Below are 27,557 nucleotides of genomic sequence, written 5' to 3' on the forward strand. Positions count from 1 at the left end.
GAATATCTTGCTGTTCTAGAAGTTACCTTTATGCCTCAACCGAACTGACTTTTCCTTCTGCTTCTTACCAGCTGCTATCTTGACTCTTCCAAGTTAACGTTACTGTATATTACAAAAAATAAAGTGAAAGCATCCATTTAAAGGGTATAATTACATGAATTTTGGCATATAGAACATTTCCATCACTTCAAAAGTTTCCTTGTGACAATTGTCCCAGTTAATATCTCCACCATCGCTATTCCAGGCAACCACTGATCTGATTTCTCTCACTATAGATCCCAGTTTGGTCTGTTTTAGGTTTTCGCATGAATGGAATCATAAAGATTCCTTATTTTTTGCATTTGACATTTTTTGTTCAGCAAAAAGTTCTTGAGATTCAGCCATATTTTTCATGTATTAGTAGTTTGTTACTTTTTATTGCTGAGTAATATTGTATTGTATGAATATCCTCAAATCTGTGTAAACATGTTCCTGCTGTTGGGCTTTTGGGTTGTTTACAGTTTGTGGCTCTTAGTATTGTTGCTACATGTGCATTTATAAGCAGGTCTTTGAGTAGACAATATTTGCATTTGTCTTGGGCAAATATATAATAGAATTGTTATATTGCTAAATGATTATTCAAAATGGTTGTACCATTGTACACTCTAGTGATGTATGAGCGTTCATTTACATTTTTGCTGATACTTGGATTGCCAACTTTGATGTTTTAGGCATTTAACGAGTATGTAGTGGTACCTCATGGTGGTATTAATTTGTATTTCCATAATGACTAATGGCCTTAAACATCTTTTCTTGAGTTTATTGGCCATTTCTGGATTATTTTTAAATACTGACTCTCATATATTATGTAGTTTTAAATCCTCACAGGATCAGCAATAACAATAGCTGCTTATTGTTCCATGTCTGAACATGGCAAAAAAGTTACAGTTGTTGGTAGATGTAAAGCGTCTTAGGAACATATACTGCTATGCTCAAAACAAAATGAAACTGCAGTTTTTTCTTCGTTATATGTAACCTTCTAAACTAACACTTGATAAAATGCTTAAGAATGAAACCCTTTTCTTTTTCATGCCTCACACCGATATTAATCTCATTGATAATTAATTGTACACACAGCGTACAAAATATTTTCACATTGTAGTTGGTTTGGAAGTTTAGAAAAGAATCTAGAGGACCAAAGGTGGGTGGGATGAACTATGTAGAGGTAAGCAATTGGGCAGAGAAAGACTGTTCTCACAGTTTTTGGTCCATGTGAGAATAAGAAAGAAGAGGAGCCTGTTTTGAACTGGAAAAGCAAGCCCTTGGTATTTGTTGGTGCAGTTCAACCTGGAAGTGGGTGGAGTGGGGGTGAGCAGGATTGGCTGCAAGCTAAGAGCTAGGTCCTCAGTGAAGCAGAAAGGATGTTGGGAGGGAGTGTGGGGAGAGGGACTAGAAATCAAGAACCGTTGGTGGCCTGTATATGTTACTGTGGTAACACTAATGTGAGAACCAATATGGATATGTGAAAACCATTCAGATTCCTAGAACTGACTTACAAGCTTCTTCCTCAGTGGGATCAAGACTTCAAGTCAGTGACAAGACTGCAAAACTAACAACTGATAATATTTCCATCCTTGCTGGTGGCATCAGAGAGAGCGTGGTGGTGCACCTGAGTGTGTGGGACTGTGGCTGGATAGATGGCTGAGATTAGCTCTGTGGTTTCTGTAGTGTTCGCTGGGTATGAGGCCCAGGTTTCTGGGGATGTAGGAATCAGAATGGGTCCCTCAGGGCATGGGGTTCTGTGGGAGGAGGTGTGGTCCTAGTGCTTGTGAACATCGGTTTTACTCAGCATGGCCTTGCGGTTGTTCTGAGGCAAGCTGTAGCCTCAGCGTCTGCCGTTTTTCAGGTGGAAGTGAAAGCCCTTCTGTGCATTCTTGGCTATGCTAGTGGTGATCAGGGATACTTTATACCCCTTGCAGGTAGTGCTGTCTGGGTTTCATGTGCAAAGGGAGGGGGCTGACTAACAGTGTCTCTGTTCCTTCTCTTAATCCTGTCTTGGGGTCTCAGGGGCCTTTCTGTTGGTGAAAGGGGAACTGGGCTGTGGGAATAGGGGGAGGTGGGCAGGGAGTGTGGTGTGCCGCTCACCCCCACTCCATCCACTTCCAGGCTGAACTGCACCAACAAAACCCCATCTTTTCCTTAGTGACCGTTTTTATATATTCTTTTGATGTTCTATATCTTGCTATTGGTTGTAGGAATTTATATATTCTGAATATGTTTCTACTGTCATGTAACTTCCCTTTTCATTTTCTTATCATTTCTGTTAAATCAAAGTATTTTAGCATTGAAGTTCATTTTATGCTTTTCTTTTATAATTAGTGTTTAAGGTTTTCAAACCTTAGTTTACAAAAAATTTCCTATGCTTTCTTCTAAAATGTTTTATTGTTTTAGCTTTTATGTTTAGGTCTGTGATCTATATGGAGTTTTTCTGTGTGTGCTCTGAGGTGTAAGAGTCAAGGTTCATGTGAAACAAATGAACCTTGTGTTGTAGCGCATTTATACTTCTGGATATACCAGAACTTAAGCTATTCTGTTGTTGAGAAACAATTTGGTAATCTTTCTGTAGGCCATTGAGATGTTTTTCCTGTGAAATTAGCATTTGTTTCTTTGTTTTATCTTTTGGGTTGTTTTCCCTTTTCCTTTTTGATTTTAGAGCTTTTTATAATCTAGATTTTTTTTTTCACTTAGATATTTTGCAAATATTTTTTCCCATTTTCAGGATGTCTTTTTATTCCCTGTATGGTATACTTTCATAAACAGAAGTTCATTTTAATTTTGTCTCATAAGCAATTAATTTACATTATTATTTGAACTTTCATATCCTATTTCATAAAGATATTCTCTTTTATTGTCCTCTAATCTTGTTTTGCCCTTGGTATTTAAGTTGTTTTCCACTTGGATTTGAATTCATATTGCTTGGGTAGATGCCCAAATTACTTTTCTGCCTTGGAGAACCAGCAACTTTATTGAAAAGTTATTCCTTTTTCCCCATTAATAGTCCACCTGATGACAATATATTTTATCCTTGAGTTGAGGCCTTTTTAAAGGTACTCTCCCTTGAATTAAAGAAATATAAATTTATTATAGTTCCACTGAAACGTGCACAGATATAAACTAGGCATAAATTTGTTATGTTCTATGTATAGATCTTATGCACTAAAAAAAACCAACTGGTAACTTAGATGTAACTAAAACTAAAAAATTAGTAAAATTTAAAATAACAAGCTTAATGTGACGATGGTAGTGTCTTACAAAAGCTAACATGGCACTTGAAACTTCAGCCAAGGAAATTAATATGTGTGTGTATAGGGTGCTCTTGTATCAGTACTATTAAACTCTGAGAGTAGATTTTATTATAGTTTTCATCCACGTTGCATCTGTGATCCTGGTATTCAGTTGACAGCCATTGCTTTGGATATGTCCTCAGCCTTTTTGTTTTAAAGTCTTCACAGATGTGCCTCCAAGTTTGATCATAGTTGGAATGTTTTTTTGGCTGTAGCTCAGGAAATGTAATTACTGCATTGTCTCTCAAGCCAAGTGTGATTTAGTGTGGACTGCAATACACTTGCTATGAATACAAGGTTAACAGTTATAGCTTACTTACAAGTTAGTGCCAAGTAAACATTAATTATTAGTATTTGTGAGTACTTTGTGTCATGAATGTACTTTAGTGCTTAGGTGATCAGGAAGGTGAGGCATTGCCTTGCAGTGCCTGTAATACTTAGCTTATAATATTATATTTTAAATTAAAGATAACTGCTTTTGCAGACACCTTCATACAGTATCATTATATTGGAGCAGTAATTTTGTTTTAATTACTGTTACTTCCCTTAGGGTTATTGTAGTTTGTTATAATGAGGGTTTGAAACCTTTTCAGGTGTGCTCTCAAAAATACTTAATACTTGAACACATATTGCAAACACAAATGTTGACAATTATTGGGTACGACAACAGTAGCAAGTAGGCCTTTCTATTGCACAGGCTTTCTGTGATATTGTCAGCTTTCCTTGTGTGAACTTTCAGTACATATATTTAAACTATTTACATCTGGGCTATATAGCATGGTAAGATTTGACTGCTAATACAGTATACTGTGTTTTTCCTTCTTAACTGGGAATTTTTCAGTTTAGTCTTTAATTTCTTCTTCTTTGCAAGCTCTACCTTTGAGAGAGCATGTATTTTTTCAGTCATGTTTGTTCATTATTACCACGTTTGTATATTCAAAATAAATTTTACACCCTGTAGTTTTACACCCTGTAGTTTCAGGTTTTCAATTGCCTGTTGTACAGTTCTTAGATATCCAGTCATCTCTCATTATCATGTTCATGTATTCATTTATTCTTTCTGTGTTTTAAGCAGTTTGAGAAATAAAAAATGTACACGAAGCTTATTATAGTTTGGTTATGGTGGGAGCCAGAAATGGAAATATAATATTATAAGTTAAATGAAGTATTATTATAGGCTGTATTGTTGGAACCAATGAGAGATCCAAAAAGAATAGGAAAGGCCTCAAAGAGGGAGGATATAGCTGAAATGAACTGTTGAAGATGAATAGGCAGATTGAGGGTATCATCGTAAGCAAAGAGGAGTCCATGACCAGGGATGAACAAACAAAACAATTTGGTGCCTGCTGTTGTCTACAGGTAGCTCTGTATGTCTAGATACAGTATAATAAAAAATATTTAGTGTTTTTCCCAGGTTCCTGCTACAGAGCTTGTAACCCTTGGTATGTATTGTCTTTTGTCTGCTAATGAGATAACTCTTGGTTAGGGCATTAAATAACTTCAAGATGGGACTGTGCCTCAGAAAAACCAGCCACTGATTAGATGGTTAGAACTTTCAGCCCATGCCCCAGTCCAGGGAGGGGAGAGGGGCTGGAGATTGAGTTCAGTTACCATTGGCCAATGGTTTAATCAATCATGCCTCATAATGAGATCTCTGATGCTATATACTTTTAGTAAGTGCTCAGTTAAGTGGTAGTTCTAGGATAAAACTTAGTATATATGGTCAGTTTCTCCTTTCTTAATTGTTTTTGAGACTCTCTTAAAAATACAAAATTATGTCATTAATACATTGTTAGAATACAAAAATTGCTTTTAAGGAAGTTGTGTTAGTAAGGATTAGTTTGGGCATAGAAACCAGACAATAATTTGAACAGGGAAAATTTAATACAGAAAATATTGACTAGTAACAGATATTTGGCTACTCACAGGTAAAGAGAACTCTAAAGGATAAAGGAAGGCATAAATTTTGGATAGGTCCTTCTTAAGACTACCAAGACTGAGATAGGCTTGGAGAGGCTGTGATTGAAGCCCACTGGAGGAGTTTTCTGAGTTTCTGGAGGCATAGGACACTTCTGCAGATGCCACTTTTATGGGTCTAGAGGAGGAAGTGGCAGATGCTTTATTAAACCTAGCATTATATCTAGATGGATGGATTTCTAATAGTTGACTATATTATGCGTATAATTAGTATAACCAGAAGCTGTATTTGCTTTAAGGAATTGTTTGTTAAGAATTACATAGTGCTAAGAATTACATAGTGTTCTAGTTTGAAAGTTCTACTTAGAGCTTGTTTATTTTGTTTTGTAAGTAGGGGATTTTATTTTTGGACTGCAAATAAATTATGCAAATCTAAGTATGGAAACGAGTATATCAAGACTTAACTGGACAAGAGAGATATATTACGAATCAGATTGTTAGCATAAAAAACAAGTTGAATACATATTTAAGCTATAGACTGTAGACATCATAGTTCAAGGATGTGATTTTATTCACAGAAGTTTTGTTTACTCACATGTTTTCTAGAATATAGGAACTCTATTTAAAAACATACTCTTCCAAAAGATTTTACAAGTTGGGATTTTGGAACTCAAAATTCAAATAAACCATGTTTCATGGCGTTGGGTTCTTATTTGGACTGGATATGTATTTAACTCTGTATGAACTTACCTTACAGTGCTGTGTGTAACAGTATTTTGGGGGAAAATTGCATTTAACATCTCTATTTATGATGCATTTCTTTATCTGCCAATTAATAAGGATCGGCCAGGATTCTGTTAAGAGCATGGACATCATGCAGATATTAGATTGGTTGGAGGGTTGGGGTGGCATGTAGGTGTATGAACTCTGAGGTGAAGAAGGATGAAAACAAACATATATTGAGGACCAAGTATATCCATTGCCCTTACTACCTATTTCCCATATAGCATCTCATTACTCTTCTTCTTCTTTCTCTTTGTTTTTTGATTACATGAATGCTTAAGATTGTAGCTCTGGGATTCTATGAAAAGTTAGGAAAAGACTTTTTACATTCAGATTTTCTGACATTTCTAAGCATTAATATAAATAGTGAAAAATTTAAAAAGCATACCTTCAGATTTATATACCCATAGAGGCAAATGATTAATTTATTTTAATATCAAAGTACAGTTAACTCCAAAACACTGAGGTAAGCTTGATTCTGGCAGTAGAAAATACAGGAGACCCCAGCTGTTCATGGAATTATTGTATAGATTTTTGCAGTTGGGAATTTCAACAACATTATACTGTATACTTACCTTCAAGCAGGATTCATAGGACAGTACTAGGAAATGAAACCTGTGAAATTCTAGGTAGAATGTAGAACATAAAAGTTTGCTTAAGTAAGTGGGCCTGATTTATGTATGCTTCTTGTTCCCCTCTAATTAGTACCTCTTTCAAACCCTGTTAGTACCAAGTTCAAGCCCTGTGATCTCAGTGTAGTTCACCTCTGCAAACTCTGCTTTATTCATTTATTGAATCAATATTTATTGAGTGTCTACCATGTGCCAGACACTGTTCTAGTTACCAAGAATACAGTGATGAGCAAAATAGCATGTCCTTTCTGGAGTCTGGTGATTAACTATAGTATATTATTATAATCCATGGTAAATACTAGAAGAACCTCTAACCTTAACAGAAGGCAATCAAATGTACAAAGATCTTTGAATTAGGAAGCAGAATGGTATTTTTTAGACCCTGAGTGTTAGAGGGGAGAGGAAGACAAGGGAAAGTAGTTCAAGGTGAGGCTAGAGATAGCTGTGGCAAGCAAAGGGTTCTTTAAGTCTTGATGAGGATCATACTGTAGGAAAATCCCCCACATGACAGAATATTACATGTGAAGGGAAAGGAAGGGTCACATTGTCAACCTTAAAATTACAGGTAAGAATAAAAAACAAGACTCCGGAAATCAAGGTTTTCTTTTTTGCTTATATAGTTGTTTAGAGGCAGGTTTGGGCTTATAAAAAGCTACATGTAGGCCATTGTATGTTATGTGGAATTATCTGTCAGTGAAGTTTGGAGATATCTTGTTATGGTTAGCTGGGCAGCTAGTGTTATCAGGTAGCTGCAGGAGGTATTTGTAAAAATAGATGGATGTATGATTAGATATGTTAAAAGCAGTAGTATAATTTATCATTTTGTTGATGGAGAACTTCGAAGTGCTTATCACTCAGTGCCTAATAATGCTTTAGTGCATGTTACTCTGAAGTTTAACAGTGCTTTTGGATTTTGTATCTAAGTGGGTTTTTTCCCTCTTAGAAATTTGAAAAAAACTTGAAAGCTTTTTTAAGAGGTCATTCTAAGAGTTGCCTTTTTTCTCCTAAAGATGGAAACCTTTTACTTTCCTTTGCACTAAACCAAGTTTTATTTATATTTGGAAATTCAGTTGAAGGAACCACTGGCTGATGAGTCACTCACCCCTTAATGCAGAAGACCTACCTTCTTTGTCATCAGCAGTGCTTAACTTTGCTTGTATTGTTATCTATTTCATGTTAACATCATGGTGGGTTTTTGCACTGAGTTTTCATTTTCACTGAATCTTTAATTTCTAAAATCAGGTATCTGGAGAAGAGAAATATGGTAAAGACATGGGCCATGGAATTTGAAAAATGTGTTTTCATTGGTCTGTACTTACTAATCTCTTGAAGCCTCTGCTATAGAATGAGAGAACCTTTCTAGAGGGTGTGTGTGTGTGCATGTGTGCATATGTTAAATGAGACTATATGCTGAAAGCACTTAAAACAGTCTGGCATGCAGTAAGAGCATAATAAATGCTCAACTTCTTTTCTTGGCCTAAGCCAGTGATCCCCATTTTTCAATCCTCAAGAAATAACACCATTGTTAAATATACTGCAGTCTCTATTGAAACAGATTTAAAACAGACTGAACATTAGGCAGTGTCAATTAGGAAGGGAAAGAATTTCTGTAAAACCCTCTGATCCTGAATTTATATAGAAATTTCTGATGCCTCTTTCTTCCTGAAATGAGTGGTACTGTGTTTTGCATATAGTAGGCACTTGAAAAATGTCATCCTGCAATAAAAATTATGTTGAGGAAGGGCTCTGAAGGCCTGATGTGAGTCTTGGCTTGCTTGCTTGCTTATTCATTTTGTATTTGCAAGCCACTAAAATCTCTTTGAACATTGTGTCTTCCCATTTTGGGTGAACAGTGTGAACCGGGTGCACCCACCTCCTTATACTTTCGTAGATAAGAAATCCACAGAGGGAAGACCTTGGAGCTCAGAAAATGAAAGGGGTTGGATCACTGGTTAAGGAAGGAAGAACCGTATGGGGGACATTTTTAGTTGAGGATCTAGGTATATTGCAGAGCAGAAGTCTGGTAAATTGGAAGGTGCAAACTTTGAAAGACTGACCAGGGTCTTAATCATAACAGAAATAGCTGCCACAAAACCATATAATTACAGGAAATAAAGGTGCAGATTTTCAAAGATAGGAAAAGCACAGCTGGAAGATGCCAATAACAAAGGAGAAAACTTTACAATTGAGGTAGCTTCTCTGCTATAAACCTATAATTTTTCTTATAGCTCACCTCTTTGATCTCTCTCCCATTTTTGGTAACTTAGCTAAGAAAACTGTTTCACCTTTTCTCCTGATTGCTCAGCATTCTTCCCATCCCAACCGTTTCCTCTTCACTGTGTCATTTTCAGTCATAATTCATGAGATCATGAACTCTGCTAGAGATAGATATGCCTGGGTCATTTTTTCTAGGATATTTTTCTGACTTTATTGTAAAAGATAACACCCGACAATAACAAAATCTCAAAAGATCTTGCTTGTCTTTATACAATACTAAGGATTCTTATTGCACTCTGTATCAGTCAACTATCACCCTAAGAGACCACTCCAAAGATTAGTGGCATACCAAAACATTATCATGTTCATGATTTGCAGGTTGGTTGGGTGACTCTTCTCCATATATGTTTCATTCTTCTGTTACAATGGTTCTTCATTCTTGGGAGACAGCTGGGCCACCCAGGTCATATTCTTCTTACGAAAGTTGCAGAAGTTCAAGAGGGGCAAGCCCAACTGTGCAGGCACTTTTCATTTCTTCTTGCATGCTGTCTGCTAATATGTCACTGGCCAAAGCATATCACATGGCCAAGCTCATCATCAATGCAGCAAGGAAATATTTAGTGTCTGTAGTAGAAGGAAGTGGAAAGTGGCAAGGGGTATGGATACAGAGGTAGAAAATTGGGAGTCTGACAATTTGGTAATCTGGTGGCTGTTACATTTGTGTTTACACTTTACCTTATAGTCATTAATGTGTGTACATATACTCTTTTGGTATTCCACCACTCTAGCTTAATATGATTTTGTAAAAATAACTTCAATATAGTTTGTATATTTCCTATTTAAAAATATACAGTTATTTACTTAACTCAAATTGTGCATCTAGGTCCATGTGTATGAATCATTTGATATGATTATTAAAAATATAGATCCCTTAATCTTAATTCAGAACTCCTAGAATCACAGTCTCTGGGGGTGGGGCCTGGGGATCTTTATTATTAACAAACTCATCCTCTGCACATTAAAGTTTAGAACCTCCTACTTAGTGAAAGGACATTTACATTGTTTCGGTGTTTTCAGCTTTATTAATAATAGCAGCATTTGTATAGATGACTTATTTCTTTTGGGTATTCAGTCTTTCCATGATTCATAATTAAATAATTTACAGTTGAGGGAAATAATAACTGTGAAAAGATTGAAGTTTGGGGTGCGGGCACTAGTGAGATTATAAACAGGCTTATAAAATCTTTTAAGTATTTTATGTTTACTAAAATAAGACATTGCATTAGATAAGGAGAATTTCTGAAAAGTTTTTCTATTTCTTTATAGAATGTTAGGTATTGCATAATTTAGTCATGGTTCCCTGCTAGTTATTGGTAATTTTAAAAATGAAAGTAGAAAGTTGACAAGCTTAAAGAGAATTTTACTTTTCTTGTATTTCAGCCCTATAAATTTAGCAGTTTAGTTCATTTATTCAACTATTTTGATTCTTCAGGCATTTCTTATGACCTTGTCTATCTACTTTATTATATATTTTATTGTTAAATAGTCTTGGTCTTTTCAGCTCTTTAATAAGATTTTTGTGGAAGTGAAAATTCATAGAGAGCATGGCAGATACTGCCAGTGCCTATCCAGTATACAGTCTTCCCTTTTTCCTTACCAGCAGAATCCTGATTTCATTTTCAGAGCAGCTTTTTGCCTAGCTGAAAAATACATTTCCCAACCTCCTTTGCAACTATGACTCACTGCACAGCTTTGTTCTGCTCAGTGAGCCTTTAAGTGAAAATTACAGATCGGGCTTGTTAAAGAAGGCAGACATCTTTTGTCCTTCGCCCTTCCTTTATCTTACCAAAAACTTGGACAGGATGCTGGAGGAGGAGACATGGAGTGACAGACATTTGATGAATGTCATATATAAGAATGTTTAGTGGGAAGACAGAGGAGCTTAGATCCTTGATATGGTGTGGGATGTCCTTACTAGATCTGGATTGCTCACCTCCTGTCTAAATTATATTAGGAGAAAAAGACACTGCAGTATATTGAAGCTACTATATTTAAATGGGATTCTGTTACATGTAGTTGAATGTAATTTCTAACTTATACATGTAGTTTCTGTAAAAGATATTTAGACTAGGTTATCTCAAACCTGGCTTTTAAATTGCTTTATTTTTTCATTTTATTTTGTAGTTTGTTTAGGACCATTTACTTCTGAATGTATATACAGCTGACTCTTGAACAATACAGAGGTTAGGGACACATACCTCTGTGCAGTTGAAAGTCTGTGTTTAGCTTTTGACTCCCCAAATACTTAACTCCTCATAGCCTACTGTTGACTGAAAGCCTAAAGTTGACAACATAAACAGTTGATTAACACATATTTTTTTATATGTGACATGTATTCTTAAAATAAAGTAAGCCAGAGAAACGAAAATGTTTTTTCAAATTGTCACAAAATCTCCAAAAAATTTTCCCATATATTTGTTGAAAAAAAAAAATCCATGTTTAATTGTACCCCCACAATTCAAACCACATTGTTCAAGGGTCAGCTGTACATTATCCATATTTAAATTGTCAACGTGTTTGGAGATGCACATTTTATAATTCTGTCAACAAATCTGTGTACAGGACATTTTAAAACTATTTTTAAGTAATTTTAAATTTAAAGTTATAAGAATAGTAAAAAGAATTTCCATGACTTTTTTTTCTGAAAAATATTTGGGAGTAGGTTGCAGACAGCATGCCTCTTTACTACTTAAATATATCAGAGTGTATTTTCTAAGAAAAAAGATATTTTCTTAACTATAGTGCAGTTATCAAATTTAGGAATTTAATGTTAATGCAAACTGGTACTAAGCAGTCCATATTCATATTTCTTTAGTTGTCGTAATATCCTAAATATAGTGATTAGTGTGAGATACAGTTTGGTCTCTCATATAACATTTGGTTGCCATGCCTTTTTGGTCCCTTTTAATCTAGAAAGTCATCCTTTGTCTTTCATAATACAGACATTTTGAACATAACAGAATTATTTATTTTCAAAAATATCCCTCAGTTTGGATACCTGATGCTTCCTCTAGATTAGATTCAGGATAATATAACAATATAATATAACCCCGTATTATGTATTCCTATAATGTAATATTACCCCGTAGGTGATAGTGTCTTCTTGGTGTATCATATCAGGAGGCACATACTGTCATTTTATCCCATTATTGGTAATACTAATTGGTTGAGGTAATGCCTGGCAGGTTTCTTCATTATGAAGTTACATTCTTTCTCCCTTTTTAATTAGTAGAAAGAGTTTGAAACTATGCAACTATCTTGTTTCTCATAAAACTTTCACCCAATAGTTTCAGTATCCATTCATAATCTTTGACTGAATTATTACTGAGATAAATGTAAAACATTTCAAGAAAGATTTCAGCAGATCCTTAAGGTTATTACTTGTTGTCCATATTATATCCATTGAGGTTTCTTTGTTTCATGGTGCTGTTGAACAGTTTTGGGGGACTTGTTTTAAGTAATAGATATAGTAAGGAACATATTTCTTAATTAGGGAAGTTCAGGGAAGATACAGGAAGTCTTACAGTGGAATCCTATCCCTCTGCCTCTTTTTCTAACAGAGTGTAATAGATTATGTAGGTCAAGAAAGTAAAAACAGATCTGGAGCGATTGGGGCAAATGATCAATACTATTTAGGATCTCTCTGACAGATTGGAGAAAGAGATGATCCTCTTTTTCCTCAAATAGATCTTAGGATCGGCATGATATAATAAAACCACATAGTGCATGGCTGGCCAAAAGTATGTCTTTTTAAACTTCCTAGGTGCTTGGATGCCGACTGACTTTAGGGACAGGGAAAGATTACTATAACTGTCTGGATCTCCTAGTCAAAATAACCAAGTAGATACCTGTTTGCCCTAGTGCCTTTTTGGGCCTAGTCATCATGTAAATCACTCTAGTTCTTGTTGGGAGATGTAAGTTAGGAAGTGAAGAATGGGCCAGAAACTGTTAATTCAGTAGGACTTCTACATATAGAAGTTACCTTTTGGAAATAGGAAAATGGAATAAGGGCTCCCCAGAGTGTGGTTCATTTTTCCTAAAAGAATGAAATTTGTTCAGTCTCTCTCAATTTCTATTTTTTTCTTTCTAACTCATTTATTTTGCATGTTCTGTTTCTTCTTTTTTTTTTAATCCAAAGATCTTTTCTTATCCTTATAAATTTTCAGATTTCAGAGTGTAATGATTTTTACTTTTTCCCCCTCCTTTAGCACCAGCAGACATTTTTTAATCAGCTGAGAGAAATTACTGGGATTAATGACGCCCAGATACTACAGCAAGCTTTAAAGGTATGGCCTCTGTTTCCTGACATAACAGTGTTTGTTACACTCTCAACTATATTGCCAACCATATTTGACAATTGAGTTTTTTAATACCATATGGTGTAGTAGTAGAGAAATGGGAAAGAGCTTTTATGAAGTAAAGTGGCTTACTTAACATGCTGCAATTTGAATTTTCAGGAACCTAATGTTCCAAGATACCTTGGAGTGACAGATAACCTCTCTCCATATGAAACATTTTTTTTCATGCAAAATGGAGGCTTGTGAATCCAAATACTAATGGCTGGTTTTACTCAAGAGCCATGAATTTACAGTTAAAATGGGGGTAGAGGTGGAGTGGGGTACAGAAAGAGGAAGGAGAAAAGAGAAGTAGAAAATTAACAGTGGGTCAAAGTCTTACATTTTTTCTTTATAAGAAGGAGAAACATAAATTAACTAAATTCAACTAAGTGCACCTGAACATTCAACATTAACCTGTTCAGTATATCGAGTGAATAATATGCTGCATTTGGTTGTGTCTTATGAAGCACCCTCATTTCTATACAGAAGCAATCAGATGTGCACACTGAAAAAGATCAGGTGAATGAAAGGTGTGTAAAAACACAACTGCATTTGAAGTTTATATGTTGCTACTAAAGACAAAAAACAGAATGGCATTTTTGCCACTATAGGCATTACACACAGCTTCAGTACTTTGGAATTTGCTCCATGAGAGAAAAATGTTATTTTGATTCTGAGCCAAAAGTTCTGTATTCGTTTCTAGAAATAATTTATATTTAGATGACTGTAATCATAATCATCATAATAATAGTGATGATGACTAGCACTTACTAAGTACTTACGGTACTAGGTGTATTCTTAGTATTTTATGTGGTAACATCCTCCTAATAATTCTATGAGGTATGTGTTTCACCTCTTTTTAAGAGATAAGGAAACAGGTTAAAGTGATTTGCTGAAGATCACACAGCTATGTGGAGAATCCTGAAGTACATATCACGCAGCCTGATCCCAGAGTGCCACATTTAATTTCTTCTTTCATTAGAAGCTTTGCCTCAGCTTTCCCCATCAGAAAAATGATAAAACAGTACCGTTTAGAGCATTAATCAGTGTTTATGAAGCCACTGTATTTGGAGAGGAAGTAAAAGTGTTGTACCTCAATTTTTATCGTTATGATACTTAGGTGATTGCTAGTCCTTTCTTTATTCTGGTAAATATGATTAAATTACTCTATGTCTACTTTCAGAAAGTGCCTTTTCTGTTCAGTATCACTGAGTGTGAGGGCCACACACATTATCTTGTTAGGGCAAATTTGGTGAATTCACATTTCTTTAACTAGGGAAACGTAGAATATGTTTAATTACATAAGCATAATTAATCAGATTATTTTTTGTCAACATTTCCTTTAAGTTGTTTGTGTTGACTGTAGTTTTGTTTTTTAACTTTTGTTTCAGTTACCAGCAGCTGGTGAGGGGGTAGGAGGTAATGTACTTATACCTTAACTGTTGCCCTGTACAAGTGTGTAAGGTGTTATTAATAATAAGTTGACTCAGTGATACACTGACAAGGAGTTTACTTTTGGGAGCCACAATATTGTTGATTGAGTTCAGCAGTTTTATTTTATTTTGAAGATCTTCTTAGCCCTCTTTAAATTGTATACATCCCTGTTGAATTCAGTTATTATTATATGAGGTAATATATGAAAAGCACTTAGCACATTTCTTGGCATGTAGTAAGCTCAGTAAATGTTAGGAATGGTATTATAAATTATCTTCTGACTAATTTACTCACCTAACTATAAAACATGTTATGCTCATATTTTGGATGAGTCATTAAAAATCTTAGAATGGTTGTTAAAAATAACAAAGTTTAAAGCAGTAGTGCTTTTCAAACTACACTCTGACATTTTTTCTCTTCTCATCAGCTACTAGAATTAGAGTTGGGGTGGATTGTGGGATTTTCTAGTTGCTGAGGCCTCAAATCTTGGAATCATTCTGATCTTTCTCCTTCTATCACCCCACATTTAATATGATAGCAAATAGTGCTGTACTCTCTGCCTCTGCCCTTTCTCTCCTATAGTCTATTTTCAACACACAGCCAGAGCGATCTTTTTAAAATGTTAAGTCATACCATGTCATTTCTGTCCAAAACCCTCCACTGGCTTCTTATTACACTCTGTGTGTATGCTTAGCTTGTTAAGGCCTACACAGTCTTATGTGTTCTGGCTTTCTGTTACAAAGATTAACGTCATTATTAATATCTGGATTTCCTAATTGTTGAATCAGTTGTAATAGAGCTAGTGTTACATTTATTATTAATTATCCAGAGAATATAAAAATATATAACTGGGCAAGTCTCTTATTTTGCTGTTTCAAAATTCTTAGTTTTCTAGCCCCTGCTTTCTTCTAAATTAACTTCAGAATAATTTTGTTCAGGTATGCTTTTGATAAGAACTACATAAAATTTATATATTTACCTTGGGTAGGATTGTTATATTGACGATATTGAGTATTTCTGTCTAGGAGTTCTGTGTATCTCCCTAATATCAAGTTTCAGAACATTTTGCTGTTTTCTTCCTGTAGTCTTTGATATTTGCTTGTTGCTTGTTAAGTTTGCCTCCAGATACCTATTTAGCATCCATATTAAAGGGAATATGTTTTATTGTCCTTGTTTGCAGAAGTACTTGTTTAAATATTCATTTTTCACTTTTAAATGGCACATTCCAGAAAAAAATTTTTAGTTTCTTAATTTGTTTAAAAGTGTAAGTTTTTGATTGAATTTTGTTAAGCAAAAATGAAAGTCATAAGAATATAGATTTTTTTACATAATATTAGGAAAATAGAATTACTATTAATATAGTAAATGTTGTTTATGATGAATTTACACTGTAAAATTAGAATTAGAATAATTTCAAATCTGAATGATTTTTGCTATTAAATATTATAGAGAAAATTACTTAAGTCATGTGAGAATGTATAGAGTTATTTAAAAATATTTGATGTTCCATTCTTGATATTTGAAGGATAGTAATGGAAACTTGGAATTAGCAGTGGCTTTCCTTACTGCGAAGAATGCTAAGACCCCTCAGCAGGAGGAGACAGCTTATTACCAAACAGCACTTCCTGGCAATGACAGATATATCAGCGTGGGGAGCCAAGCAGACACAAGTAAGTTTATCTCTCTTAATAATTTAGTAAGAATGTAATGAAAAATCTTTGGGGGGAATCTGGTAGTACTTTTTTTTAAGCAGAGGTGAAGGACAGAAAAAATACTTTAATTTTTATTCTTTTTAGTATAGTTGAAAGGAGCATGTGCTTTTTTGTTATGAGCTGCATTATGTTTTTTTTCCAGTTTAGAAGTAAAAGATTATACTTGTTATATATCTTTTCATAGAGCGTTTCATATAATATTCATTGTTTTGAAATACAAAACAGCTATAGCTGTTACTCATTAAAGAAACAAAAATTTCTAGGATTTTAGTGTACACAACCTTTTGTTTTATGGATTTTAAGTGTTGGTAGAGGCCTTCGTATAATTTTGAAGGTAAAGTATTGTTTCTCATCACTGATAGGCTTACCATTTAATAGATCTTTCCCTCTCTCAAACCCTGTCCCTCCCCTAAATAAAGATTTTAGAAAAGGTTTATTACCATGTAACAAAATAAACACACATATGTACACACACATACACGTATATACACATACATATTGAAAATTTTACATAGGAGTTTAATTTTACTTCAAAATATGAATACTTTATGCATATAGATACCCCTGCATCTTTCAAAATAGTTCAGTTACCTACATATCTCATTATGTTGTAATAAGTGCACTATATAAAATGGTAGTGCACTACATAAAATACATATGTTTTTATATAACAATAGAAAAATTTTATGCATTCTGGATTTAAGAAGTTTGATTGATAGCTTGTATTTGAAGAGAATTTCTGATTTTGTTTATAGACTTTGTCAAAGTTAGGAAACAACCCAGAACACATTCACATAGATGTTTATAGGTATGATTGGCATTAAACACTGTTTAATGTTTTTTGATACAGTATTTTAATTTCAGATTTTCAGGGTAATCTTAGTATTTTTGCTCCACAAATAATCTTATGTCAGCCAAAGTTGGAAGTTTTATATATGTAAGACAGGCCCAGTTGCTTGTGTCTAAGTTTCAGACAACCTGTGGTATGGCCCCATGTACAACTTCCTTTTCTACTGTTTTCCTCTCACTTTACACTGCAATATTACAGAATGGCTTGAAGTTCTTACCCACCCAGTGCTATTTATTTTCTTTGATTTTTACATTTGCTGGTCCTTATGTCTGAACTTCCTTTTAACCTTTACCCCCAGGCTGATTTCTTCTGATATTGTAAGATTTAGATCAAGAGCTGATGGTTCTGGAATGGTTTTACTGCCCGGAGAATAATTCTGTCTTAACCAGTACTGTGTTATTTTGAAATAATTGACTTATGCCTTTCTCATTTACCAGACTGGAAAGCTTAACAGAGCAAGACACAATTTATGTTCTCACAATCATACTAGAACGTCTAAGTTTCTCTAAAAGTGTTTGTTGAATTATTTTTGATAGTATGTATAAAAAAGCTGTTTCAGAAGCAATGAAAGGGAATGAAGTTGAGAAGCTTGTTTTCAAGAAGTTGGAAAAAAGACAAGTGGTATAAATAGAGGAGGAATCAGTATGTGAGGATAACATCTCGTATCTTTCACGGTTTAGAGACTTTGGAGGAAAGTAAAATTAGTTCAGAAAAGAACAAAAGAATGGTTTTGACTGAAGACAACTCGTTAAAGTAAAGGAAACAGGAAATTGACTAAACATGGTTAAGTGTTCTGAAAAGATCTTTGGAATAATAGCTCTGAGTTCTTAAGATAGACTGTACTTTGTGATATGAGATAGCATATATAGGTATGCAGGGGAGAATTAGGATTATAAGACTGCCCTAAACAAAAAAAGATACCTTATGTGCTGTGTGCAAGCCAGGAAATAACTGTTTAAGCAAGATTCAGAAGTTTTGACAAATAATAGTGACAATATTATAGGCAAAAAGATTTGAAATATAGGTGCTCTTAGAAGGCAAGCTGATTTCAGAGGGCTTGTGTCTCATTTGAATAATAATTCAAAAAATTTGTTTAGGTGTGTGCTTGAAAAACATCCACTAAATAACTTTGTATTCCACTTGAGAAAAAAGGAAGAGAAATGGAGTTTCTGGTTTTATCCCAACTGTTTGACTATTATATTATGCAAATTGCTTGCTGTTATAGTTTCTTTACCAATAAAGTGTACCATTCTTCCAACCAGGATGTTAATTCATAACTCAGTAATTTAGATAGTGCATCCATAAAATTGGTTTGAGATTATTGAGGAAAAAACTGTTCTAGAAATATAATGTTGATTTTATTGTAATAGTGTAAGTACCAAACTAGGAAAAAAATAACTGATGAAGTAACAATTTATTTTACATTTAACAAATTTATACCATACTTATAAAGTTCTAAGAAGTGCAGTTGCCTTTTGGAAGTAGTCTTGGTTCAATATTTAAATTTAGTAGTGTCATAATAGTGTTATGTGGTTAAAACTGAGAAAGTTAGGAGGTGTCATGCATTCGGGAGACCCCTTAAATTATTATGTTGTTATTCCTGAGAAGAAATGAAATCTTTTGTGTATTTTTATTCTGGAAGGAGTGGTAAAAACTGGGAATGAAGAATAGAAAATAATTACAAATGAACATATGTTCAAATGGAAGCCTGTACTGAAACAATTGCCTAAGTGCTGAAGGAGTGTGGTGTATTGAACTTATCAGTGTGTGAGGAAGTTTTCAAGGGTTTGTTCTAGATATGAAAACTCTTTTTGAGAATTTTCTCAGTTTTATTGAAATACATTGTTACTTGAAAGTTGACCATAGTTTAACTTAATTTTTTTAAATATGGCAGGGATTTTATTTATCGATTCCTTCTTTCCTAGGTATTAAGTCTTTTAGAACCAGAGCTGAAGCACAAACAAAACCTTGCTAACTTTGTGTGTTATCTACTGGTTTGCTATGCTGGCAGAACATATGCTTTAAAATAAGGCTCTAATGCTACATGCATATGATTCCCCATTGACATACGGTGTTTATAATTGAGTCTCTTTTAGAAGGAATAAAATACTTATTTTTTTAAATACTAGAAAAATTTAGCTTTCAAAGGGTTAAGCAGTTAGACCCTTCACAAATTTAGAATCAAATTTTTTTCCCAAAAAAGTCACAATTTGGGCTTATGGGGGAAATTTTCATTTATGCATACCCCTAGGTACATCAGAAGATAAAGTCAATTATGTCACTTGACTTGAAAAACACATATTTTGAAAGTTGGTATGTTATTGAAGAAATAATTTCATTTTCCACAGTTAGTAGGACAATGATTTGCCTTTTTAGTGTGTTTTTACCTTTCATTTAGGAGAAAAAGGAAACATTTCAAGGAAAGCTTGTACTCTGTGTAACAAGGCATTAAGAAATAGTATACCTGGTGTTTTTGTATTTCTTTAGTGACATTCTGTAATTTAATATAATTCTGAGAAAAGGCCCAAATCTTTTACAGTATTATGAACAAATATTCTAGGCACCTTTTTCCATTACTTGGATTTCCTGTCCATATTTGATGTTGTGAATTGTCAGGTGAGTGCTTCCCACGTCCAGCTTAAATTGGAAATGAAATGGTCTTGGAGTTTTGCAGTAAAAAAAATACTGAAAGGGGACTGGGAAACAATACAAGATACTGAGATATCATAGGTATACTTAATATTCGGAGGAGAGATTCTACAAAATTTTCGTGTGGTGGCAAACTCTGTCATAGACATGACCATACAAGGCTTTTGCCCAATTTGAAATCAAATGGTAATATTCTTGCTTTCATGACCGTTAAATTCTTTTGAACTCTTTTAAAACAGGAAAAAAAGAGTATATGCCCACCAGAACGAGATGTACTACAAGTGAGCAATCAAAGTATGGATCAAAAGATAAGAGGGATTTGGGTAGGTAATTTTAACACAGAAAGTAATGCCACATATTGGCTTAAGTTTTAGAAAAATTGTTATAACACATTGAAATGAGAGTTAAGCAGTTAGACCCTTCACAAATTTAGAATCAATTTTTTTTCCCAAAAAAGAGTTTGAACTATTTGGTAAAGATTGCATAGAAAGTGAGATAAAGGTTGAGGTTCTGTCCTTGGTTATATTGCTTGGCCAGCTTATAAATGCTTTAAAGCACAAGTGAAAATAGTCTAGTGCTCTCATCCCTACTTAAGGTAAATCACTTTGTTAAAAACAGTTTAGGATTTTATTAATTAAACATTGATATTTTTCTTACTCCCCAAATTTGTTAAAAAATTAATTGTGAATAGAAAATACTATTATGATGGAAATTAAATCTCTCATTAGAGATTACTAATGCATAAAACTGATTTGATTATTCACCAAAAGTCAAGATTAAGCTTAAAAATGAGATGGTACAGTAGAGTGAAAGTTAGTTGTAACTGATTGGATGCAGTTAAGCTTATGTTCCATTAGTCATGTACTATAGAATGACTTGTATAATTTTATGAATTTTCTTTAATTTGAGGGCAGAATGATAGCTAAGGGCCAGAACATTTTGTTGACTAGTATAAAATATTCACTTCAATTTTTTTCACAGTCCAATTTGGAAAACACAGTAAAATTGATGAAAAACTCAGGAATGGCTCCTTTACTGTTCACTTTCCTTACTTACCAATGCTGCTGTTATATAATTTTAGCAGCTATTATGAAAAAAAGAACAAGAACATTTAGCACTGAACTGTTCAATATAGTTGCTAGGAATCACATGTGGCAACTTAAATTTAAATATAAATTAAAATTAAGTAATATTAAAATTCAGTTTCTCTGTTGCAGTAAACATATTTTAAATGTTCAGTAGTAGTTACATGTTACTAGTGGTTAACATATTGGACAGTTAAGATAATAGTACTTTTCTATGATAGAAAGTTCTGTTTGATGTCACTGTTTTAGAGACTCTAAAATCAGCAGTTGAGATTGGAAAAGTAGTAACATCTTAAAAGAGAGCTGACTAAGGGCAGAAGAGAATGGGAGAACGGAGTGGGAAACACCATTTATGTTGCTTAGATCCTCGTGCTTTTAAGTATTATTCTTTTAACACGATATCTTATTATGTTACTTGTCCTTTCACTTACGAGAAAATATTTTAGATGATGAAACATATGTTCTTAAGTCTTCTACTTGGTGCCACTGTGAAGATGGTTTACTAATTTTTATCTTTATTCCATGGTCTAGATAATAACCTTCTTTTGTTTAAAAAATATTTACTTATTGCTTAATATATATCAGGTACTTTTTAGGCCATTAAAGAAAACACAGAGTCTGAGTTTACATAGGGGGAGGACAGACAGTAAACAGTTACTAAATAATGTCAGGTAGTAGTAAGTTCATGAAGAGTGATTGAGCAGGGTAAAGGGACAGAACATAATAGGGGTGAGGTTGTACATCGGGCATGGGGTATGTGTTTTAGGTAGAGGTTCAGTTGGGCAATGTCTCTTGGGTGAGATCACATTTATATGGATACCTGAGTGAGGTGAGGAAGTAAACCTCCTGGTGGATGTGTGAGAGAAGTGCATCCCAGTTTGGGTCTTGAGACTATGTTTGGCCTAGGAGATGGTTAAAGGGGACAACCATGGTTGAAGCAGAATGAGTAAAGGTGAGACTGGCAGTATTCTCATTTCTGATCTCCTCCTTGACCATCCCTTTGCTCTCCCTGGGCAACCCAGTCCTTCTGGTGGCCCAGTGATTTTGTTTTTTAACAGCTCTTCCTAACCTTCCAAAGAAACATTTAGGTTGCAGTTCTACCAGTTTATGTATGCATACTTTTTCCTTCAGTTGTTCCTGCTCTTATTACAACTTTTGTCACTCTTGTTCAACAGTTTAACTCCTAACTCCCCAGAGTTCTTTCTACTAATATCACTCTGCTGCCTAGAAATCTTTGCTGGTGGTAAAGGTATACTTGGCTTATTGAAAAAAACAAAAGGGTTTCCCCTAGGTTCACCTTTATGTAGATAAGGAAAACAGTGGAAGAACTTTTTTTCTTCTAAAAATAAAAATCTTTACATATATTGTAGTACAGATTATGGACTAAACTGGCTTTTGTGAACTAACTTGGAAACCTTTTATTATTTAATATTCTACTTTCATGAGAAAATGAATTATGAGTTATAAACAGTGTATACATTTGAAGTCTGATTCATTGTTAAGTTGATGATTGCCTGTATTTTGGAGTTAGCAGAGAAATGTTTGGTAGTATTTAAGTTTTACTCAAATGGTTATTCTTTGGAAAGTAGGAGATTATGAGGGTGAGTGTTATATTTTGGTATATATGTATTTCTGAGTTTACAGAAACTATTTTAATTTGGGCAGTCTTAAAAGTGGATATTACTGTTTATAGGCTTTTGTAATGTAATTTACTATAGTGTTATTCAACTAATACATTTGTGCCTTTGAATTGTGTGCACACTAATGCCAGAGGTAAGGGTTGGTTAATACAAAGTTGGATGTTTTACCAATGTCCTCCCTTGGTACTGATATAAAAATATTCGTAATGCTTTGGTATTTGGATGGAGCTTTTAAAGAGGCTAAATTTTTATAATTGACTTTTGCCAACTAGAAATAGTTGACAGCCAAACTTATTTTCTCTTCTTTTTGAGTGTGTGCCTATAAGAAAATCATAGAGGGCTAATTTTCTTTGTGAAATTGATAGCTCATTACATGTTTTATGGAAGCTGTCCTTACTCCAGAAAAAGAAGAAATTCAAGTTTAACCATTCTATTGAAATAACATTTTACTTAATATTCTGGTCTTAAAATCATGTTTTGATATATGAATAGGTTATAATAGTCTTCTTTCAGGACTTCTGTATAGTTCTAAAATATCCTGTGGAAAGAAGAAGCTTGATGGTATAGTGGGAACATCACAGGGAAAAATTACTCTAATTATAGTGAAACTACAAATAAGAAATAAATCTCCATTGCTTAAAGGAAGAAGTCCCAGCTTTTTAGTTAAAGGCCAGTAGTCTCTGGTCAATCAATCTTTCTAGCATTAGAGATTATGCTTGTTTCTTTCCATTGCTAGTTTCTATTGCTTCTTTCTTTCTCTGCCCACAGTCATATTTCTGACACTAGATGTGTGAGATTTTTCCCATACCTATCCAGTTCTCTGACACCAGCTGGGTGTCCTACATTCAATTATGACAATAACTACCTTGAGTTCACATCAGATCCCACAGCTGAAGGGCTCAATCCCATAAAACTGCCCCCATTTTTATATGCCAGTCACAATTAGTGGGTACCCAGGTTACCCACATTTCTGTCTGACTTAGCTACATATTGGGAGTTCTCATGACCCCTTCCTCAAATTAGATAATTTGCTATAATGGCTCACAGAACTCAGGGAAACATTTACTTTTGTACAGAGTTTATTATATAATAAAATATGTGATACAAATGAACAGCCAGATGAAGAGGTACAGAGAACAAGTTTTGAAAGGGTCCCAGGCAAATGAGGTTCTGTGTTATGCAGTTGGAGTGTGCCACCCTCCCAGCATGTGCATATGTTCATCAATCTGGAAGCTCTCTGAGCTCTGTATTTTAGGGATTTTTATGGAGGCTTCATTATAGTAGACATGATTGATTATTAGTAACTCAATCTCCAGCACCTCTCTCTTCCCTGAAGGATGGGAGATGGGGCTCAAAGTTCCAGGTTTCTCATCATAGCTTAGTCTTTCTGGTGACCAGTCCTCATCCTGAAGTTATACAGGAGCCCACCAAGAGTCCCACCTCACTAGAACAAAAGATGCTTCTATCCCCCAGGAAATTAAAAGTGGTTTAGAACCTCTGTGTCAAGAAGTAGGGTCACCTAGCATCTTTATCACTTACCTTGCTCTTTGAATGAATTGCTTGTTTGCCTGTGTATGATATTACAGCATCCTAGATTGGTAATTTGGAAAAAATTTCCTTAAAAATGGTGGAAGAAAGTCTGCATTATAAAACAAATCAAAATTGTTAATATGACTTGATTTCACCAGAAAAGCCAAGTATTGGGAAGATACCAAACTCATAATGGTGTAAACAAGTTTTCCAAATTTCCAATTTTTGCTTGAATATTCCATGTAAGTCATTGGCAACAAGTGTTCTCACATTGTTCTCCTTCAAATGACAGGCTCACTTTATTTATTTTCAATAAAATGTCTGCCAAAAACTGGTCTGCATATCGTAGTTTGTAGTTTGTCAGTCGTTCTTTCAAGTAAAAAGTGTTCCAATGAAAAAAAACAAGCCATTTCAGCTTGCAACTCAAGCATTGCACTTGATTATTAGGATACAGCTTACTGTGCATGCCTACTATTTTGTCACATAGAATTAAAAGAACATTCTAGCTCTAGGAATAAGGGGGTTCCCTGCCTGGGGCAAGTTTTCTCTGAATCCAGTGAAACTGAAGGAGGACAAGGGGAAGGGCAGGTTGCTCACAGCTCGCTAGGGTTCACTAGCCATCCTGTGTTCCATCTGTTCCCTGTGGCTAGGCGCTGCTCACTTCCCCTGCAGGCCCCTTCCAAGAGTACTCCATATGCGGGTCCCTGTTGGTGGGGCACCAGACCAGTTAAGTGCCAGGAATGGAAGGAAGGGGAGAATGGCCATTTTTTCTCCACCCCTTGCCCTGGTTGCTGTTCCTGCTGTGGCCTGTTCATATGTAAATGGGCCCTTATCCACACACTACAATGGAAGCCAGGTGGATGTTCTGGAGGAAACTTCCATTTACCCCACAACCATGTAAACCCATGTTTGAGATTTAATAAAATTAATTTCTCCCTTGTTATCAAGGATTTGGGTGAATTGTTTATACAAATTGGTGCTTTCTACCTTGATTTGTGATCAAAGCAGCAGTTTTATACACCATTACTTTGCATCATCAGTACAAATGTGACCATAGTAGAAAAGGCAGGTAACATCTTAGTATTATTATGAGAATATTTTTTTTTAAGGAAGCCCTTTCCCTAATAAGATCATGGGAAATCCCAAGTGATCCGTGGACCACACTTGGAGAACTGCTAGTATGGAGGAAAGACCACTGGATTTAATAGTTAAAGACTTAAATGTGAAACCTGTCCTCCAATCACTATTCTTATGATCTTTTACTTCATTCTCACAACTTTTTATCTTATTTGTGAAATAGGGCTAAAAGCATCTTCCCCTTTATTTTTGCTTTTGTGGTTATCTTATTTGTGAAATAGGGCTAAAAGCATCTTCCCTTTTATTTTTGCTTTTGTGATGCTTGAGTTACAATTGCTAAATTATGAAAATCTCTAAATATAAGTTGTTATTTCTAAACAAGGTTCTGCTCTAGCTAGTTTGGTTTACTTGTCATTCGTTAAACAGTAAACACTCCAGATAGTTGCAAAGAGGAAATTTAATATAGGGGATTAGGTTCTTAAAAAAAAAAATCAGTGGGAGGACTGGAGGAGGGTTCTCTAGGTCAGCCTTCCAAAACAACTCCCAGATACTGGCAGGTCTGGCAAGGCAGGGAAGCTTCTTGCTCTGCCACAATCAGGAAGGTAGTGAATCGGGGGCTGCCCCTGGGATTACTGAGCTCAAGAGCATACCTCTAGTTGCAGCCCAGAGAACAAGCAGCCAGTATTATGAAATAGCTACTGAACTATGCCTAGACTTGGAATTAGACATTGGAATACAGAATCTAGTTGCCACTTCTATAACTTGACATCCTTGAAGCTGAAAATTCAACACTGCACTGCTGCTGTGGAATAATCCACATCTGCTCAGTCATGCTCTAGGAAAAAAGCCAAAGGCAGCAGTAGTGGCTTCCCACTCACTCTGCCCTCAAAATCTTGTGTTAGTGGACCTGGTTTGTGGAACCTAAGTCCAGAGCCTTAACTTCAAATGAATCAGGAAAATAGGTTTGTTTTAATCTTTCCAGCTGTGTAATTGAAGAAAGCCACTAGGAAGAAGAGATGGAGACTGAGGGCCAATTGATCATACACACTAAACTTGTTTTTCTGTTTCTTTGTAATTTTCAAATTATTTTCTTTGCTTCCTTTATTCTGTCTTTACTCATGCAAATCTTTGTCATTCTTTAATGACCAAGAAATTCTCATGAGGCCATTCACACCTTACTAGTCCTAGCTTCTTCATCATTGGTATTTAAGTTGGACTGGCTTCACCCAGGTAACACCCCTCTACAGCTGTGGTCTAGCTTAGGACGTCTTTGACCTGCTGGCATATGGAGGCGTGTTCTATCATTTCACTTGCTATATACTTCTGTTCCACATTTTATTTGATTGAATTTTTTTGGATCCTACTTACTACATTTTTTAGGTTTATTAAATCCTCTGAGGACATTAAAAGAGAAATACCTTCCAGACTTAACTATTATTTCTAATATTTTTAATACTCTTATAAACTACTGTTTGGGGAAAAAGTGTGGATAACAATAGGAGTAAACTTCTGAAGCTATCAATATAAATTCTTTCTTTCTTATTAAGTATGGAATATTCTTTTCTTGTATCTGGTTATAACTCTGTAGCCAGATGGTAAAATACAGGCACCATATCTCCTTATCCTGTACCCCTTTTTCTTTGTTTCCCTCTTGTAAAATTCTTTTATAAGCTTACAAAGAAAATAATAATTTTAACACATCTCCAATATAAATAAACAAGATGAATGCAAAACTTGTCATAAATCCAGTAAGCATAATTCCAGTCACAAAAAGAAGGCATTAACAGGTATAATTCTTTTTCTTTCTCATCATATTGTTTTATAATCCCCTACTAAGCAATATGTTTCCTGTGATAATGGGAGTATTATTGGCATCTTTTGGGTTAAGGAAATTGACTGATGCATATTGGGAAATTGGATTAAAAAGTGTTTTTTCTGAAGGTATTGTAATAGTTGTAGCCTTTATTCTTTGAAAAAGAATACTTAACAGCATTGAAAGTATTTTATTTTGTTAGAAAAGAATATAGTGTCATTTATTTATTTATTCCTTTTTGTGAAATGAAAACTACTACATGTTTATTAAATAATTCAGATAGTATAGAGAAGTGTTTAAATTGGAAAGTGAAAGTTCTTTATCCTTCCTCTCACTATAATCTTCCTTATTAAAATTAACCATCATTAACAGTTTGGTACATTCTTCCAGACTTTAAAAAATATATCTATAAACATATATACATCTGTGGTCAGTTTCTGAAACATTGATTTTGAGAGCCTATTTGTTAATTATTATACTTTGATAATGTCCAGGTAG

General features: G+C 34.6%; 1 protein-coding gene across 10 annotated transcripts in view; it reads left to right on the forward strand.

The window, feature by feature from the left end:
• Window positions 1-27,557, forward strand: part of USP25 (ubiquitin specific peptidase 25) — a 149,298-nt gene that overhangs the window by 12,591 nt on the left and 109,150 nt on the right. For 4 of the 10 annotated variants that reach the window (XM_037012640.2, XM_037012642.2, XM_037012644.2 and 1 more), the window contains exons 2-4: window positions 13,141-13,218; window positions 16,229-16,373; window positions 20,154-20,237. In XM_037012640.2, coding sequence (XP_036868535.2) covers window positions 13,141-13,218; window positions 16,229-16,373; window positions 20,154-20,237 — 307 coding nt within the window. Of the gene's footprint in view, window positions 1-13,140; window positions 13,219-14,660; window positions 14,689-16,228; window positions 16,374-20,153; window positions 20,238-27,557 lie in introns of those variants that run through there. The other 6 variants (XM_037012641.2, XM_037012643.2, XM_037012646.2 and 3 more) reach the window with 4 other exon arrangements.

This window comes from Manis javanica, chromosome 3 (assembly GCF_040802235.1).
Source record: "Manis javanica isolate MJ-LG chromosome 3, MJ_LKY, whole genome shotgun sequence".
NCBI classification, from domain to species: Eukaryota; Metazoa; Chordata; class Mammalia; order Pholidota; family Manidae; genus Manis; species Manis javanica.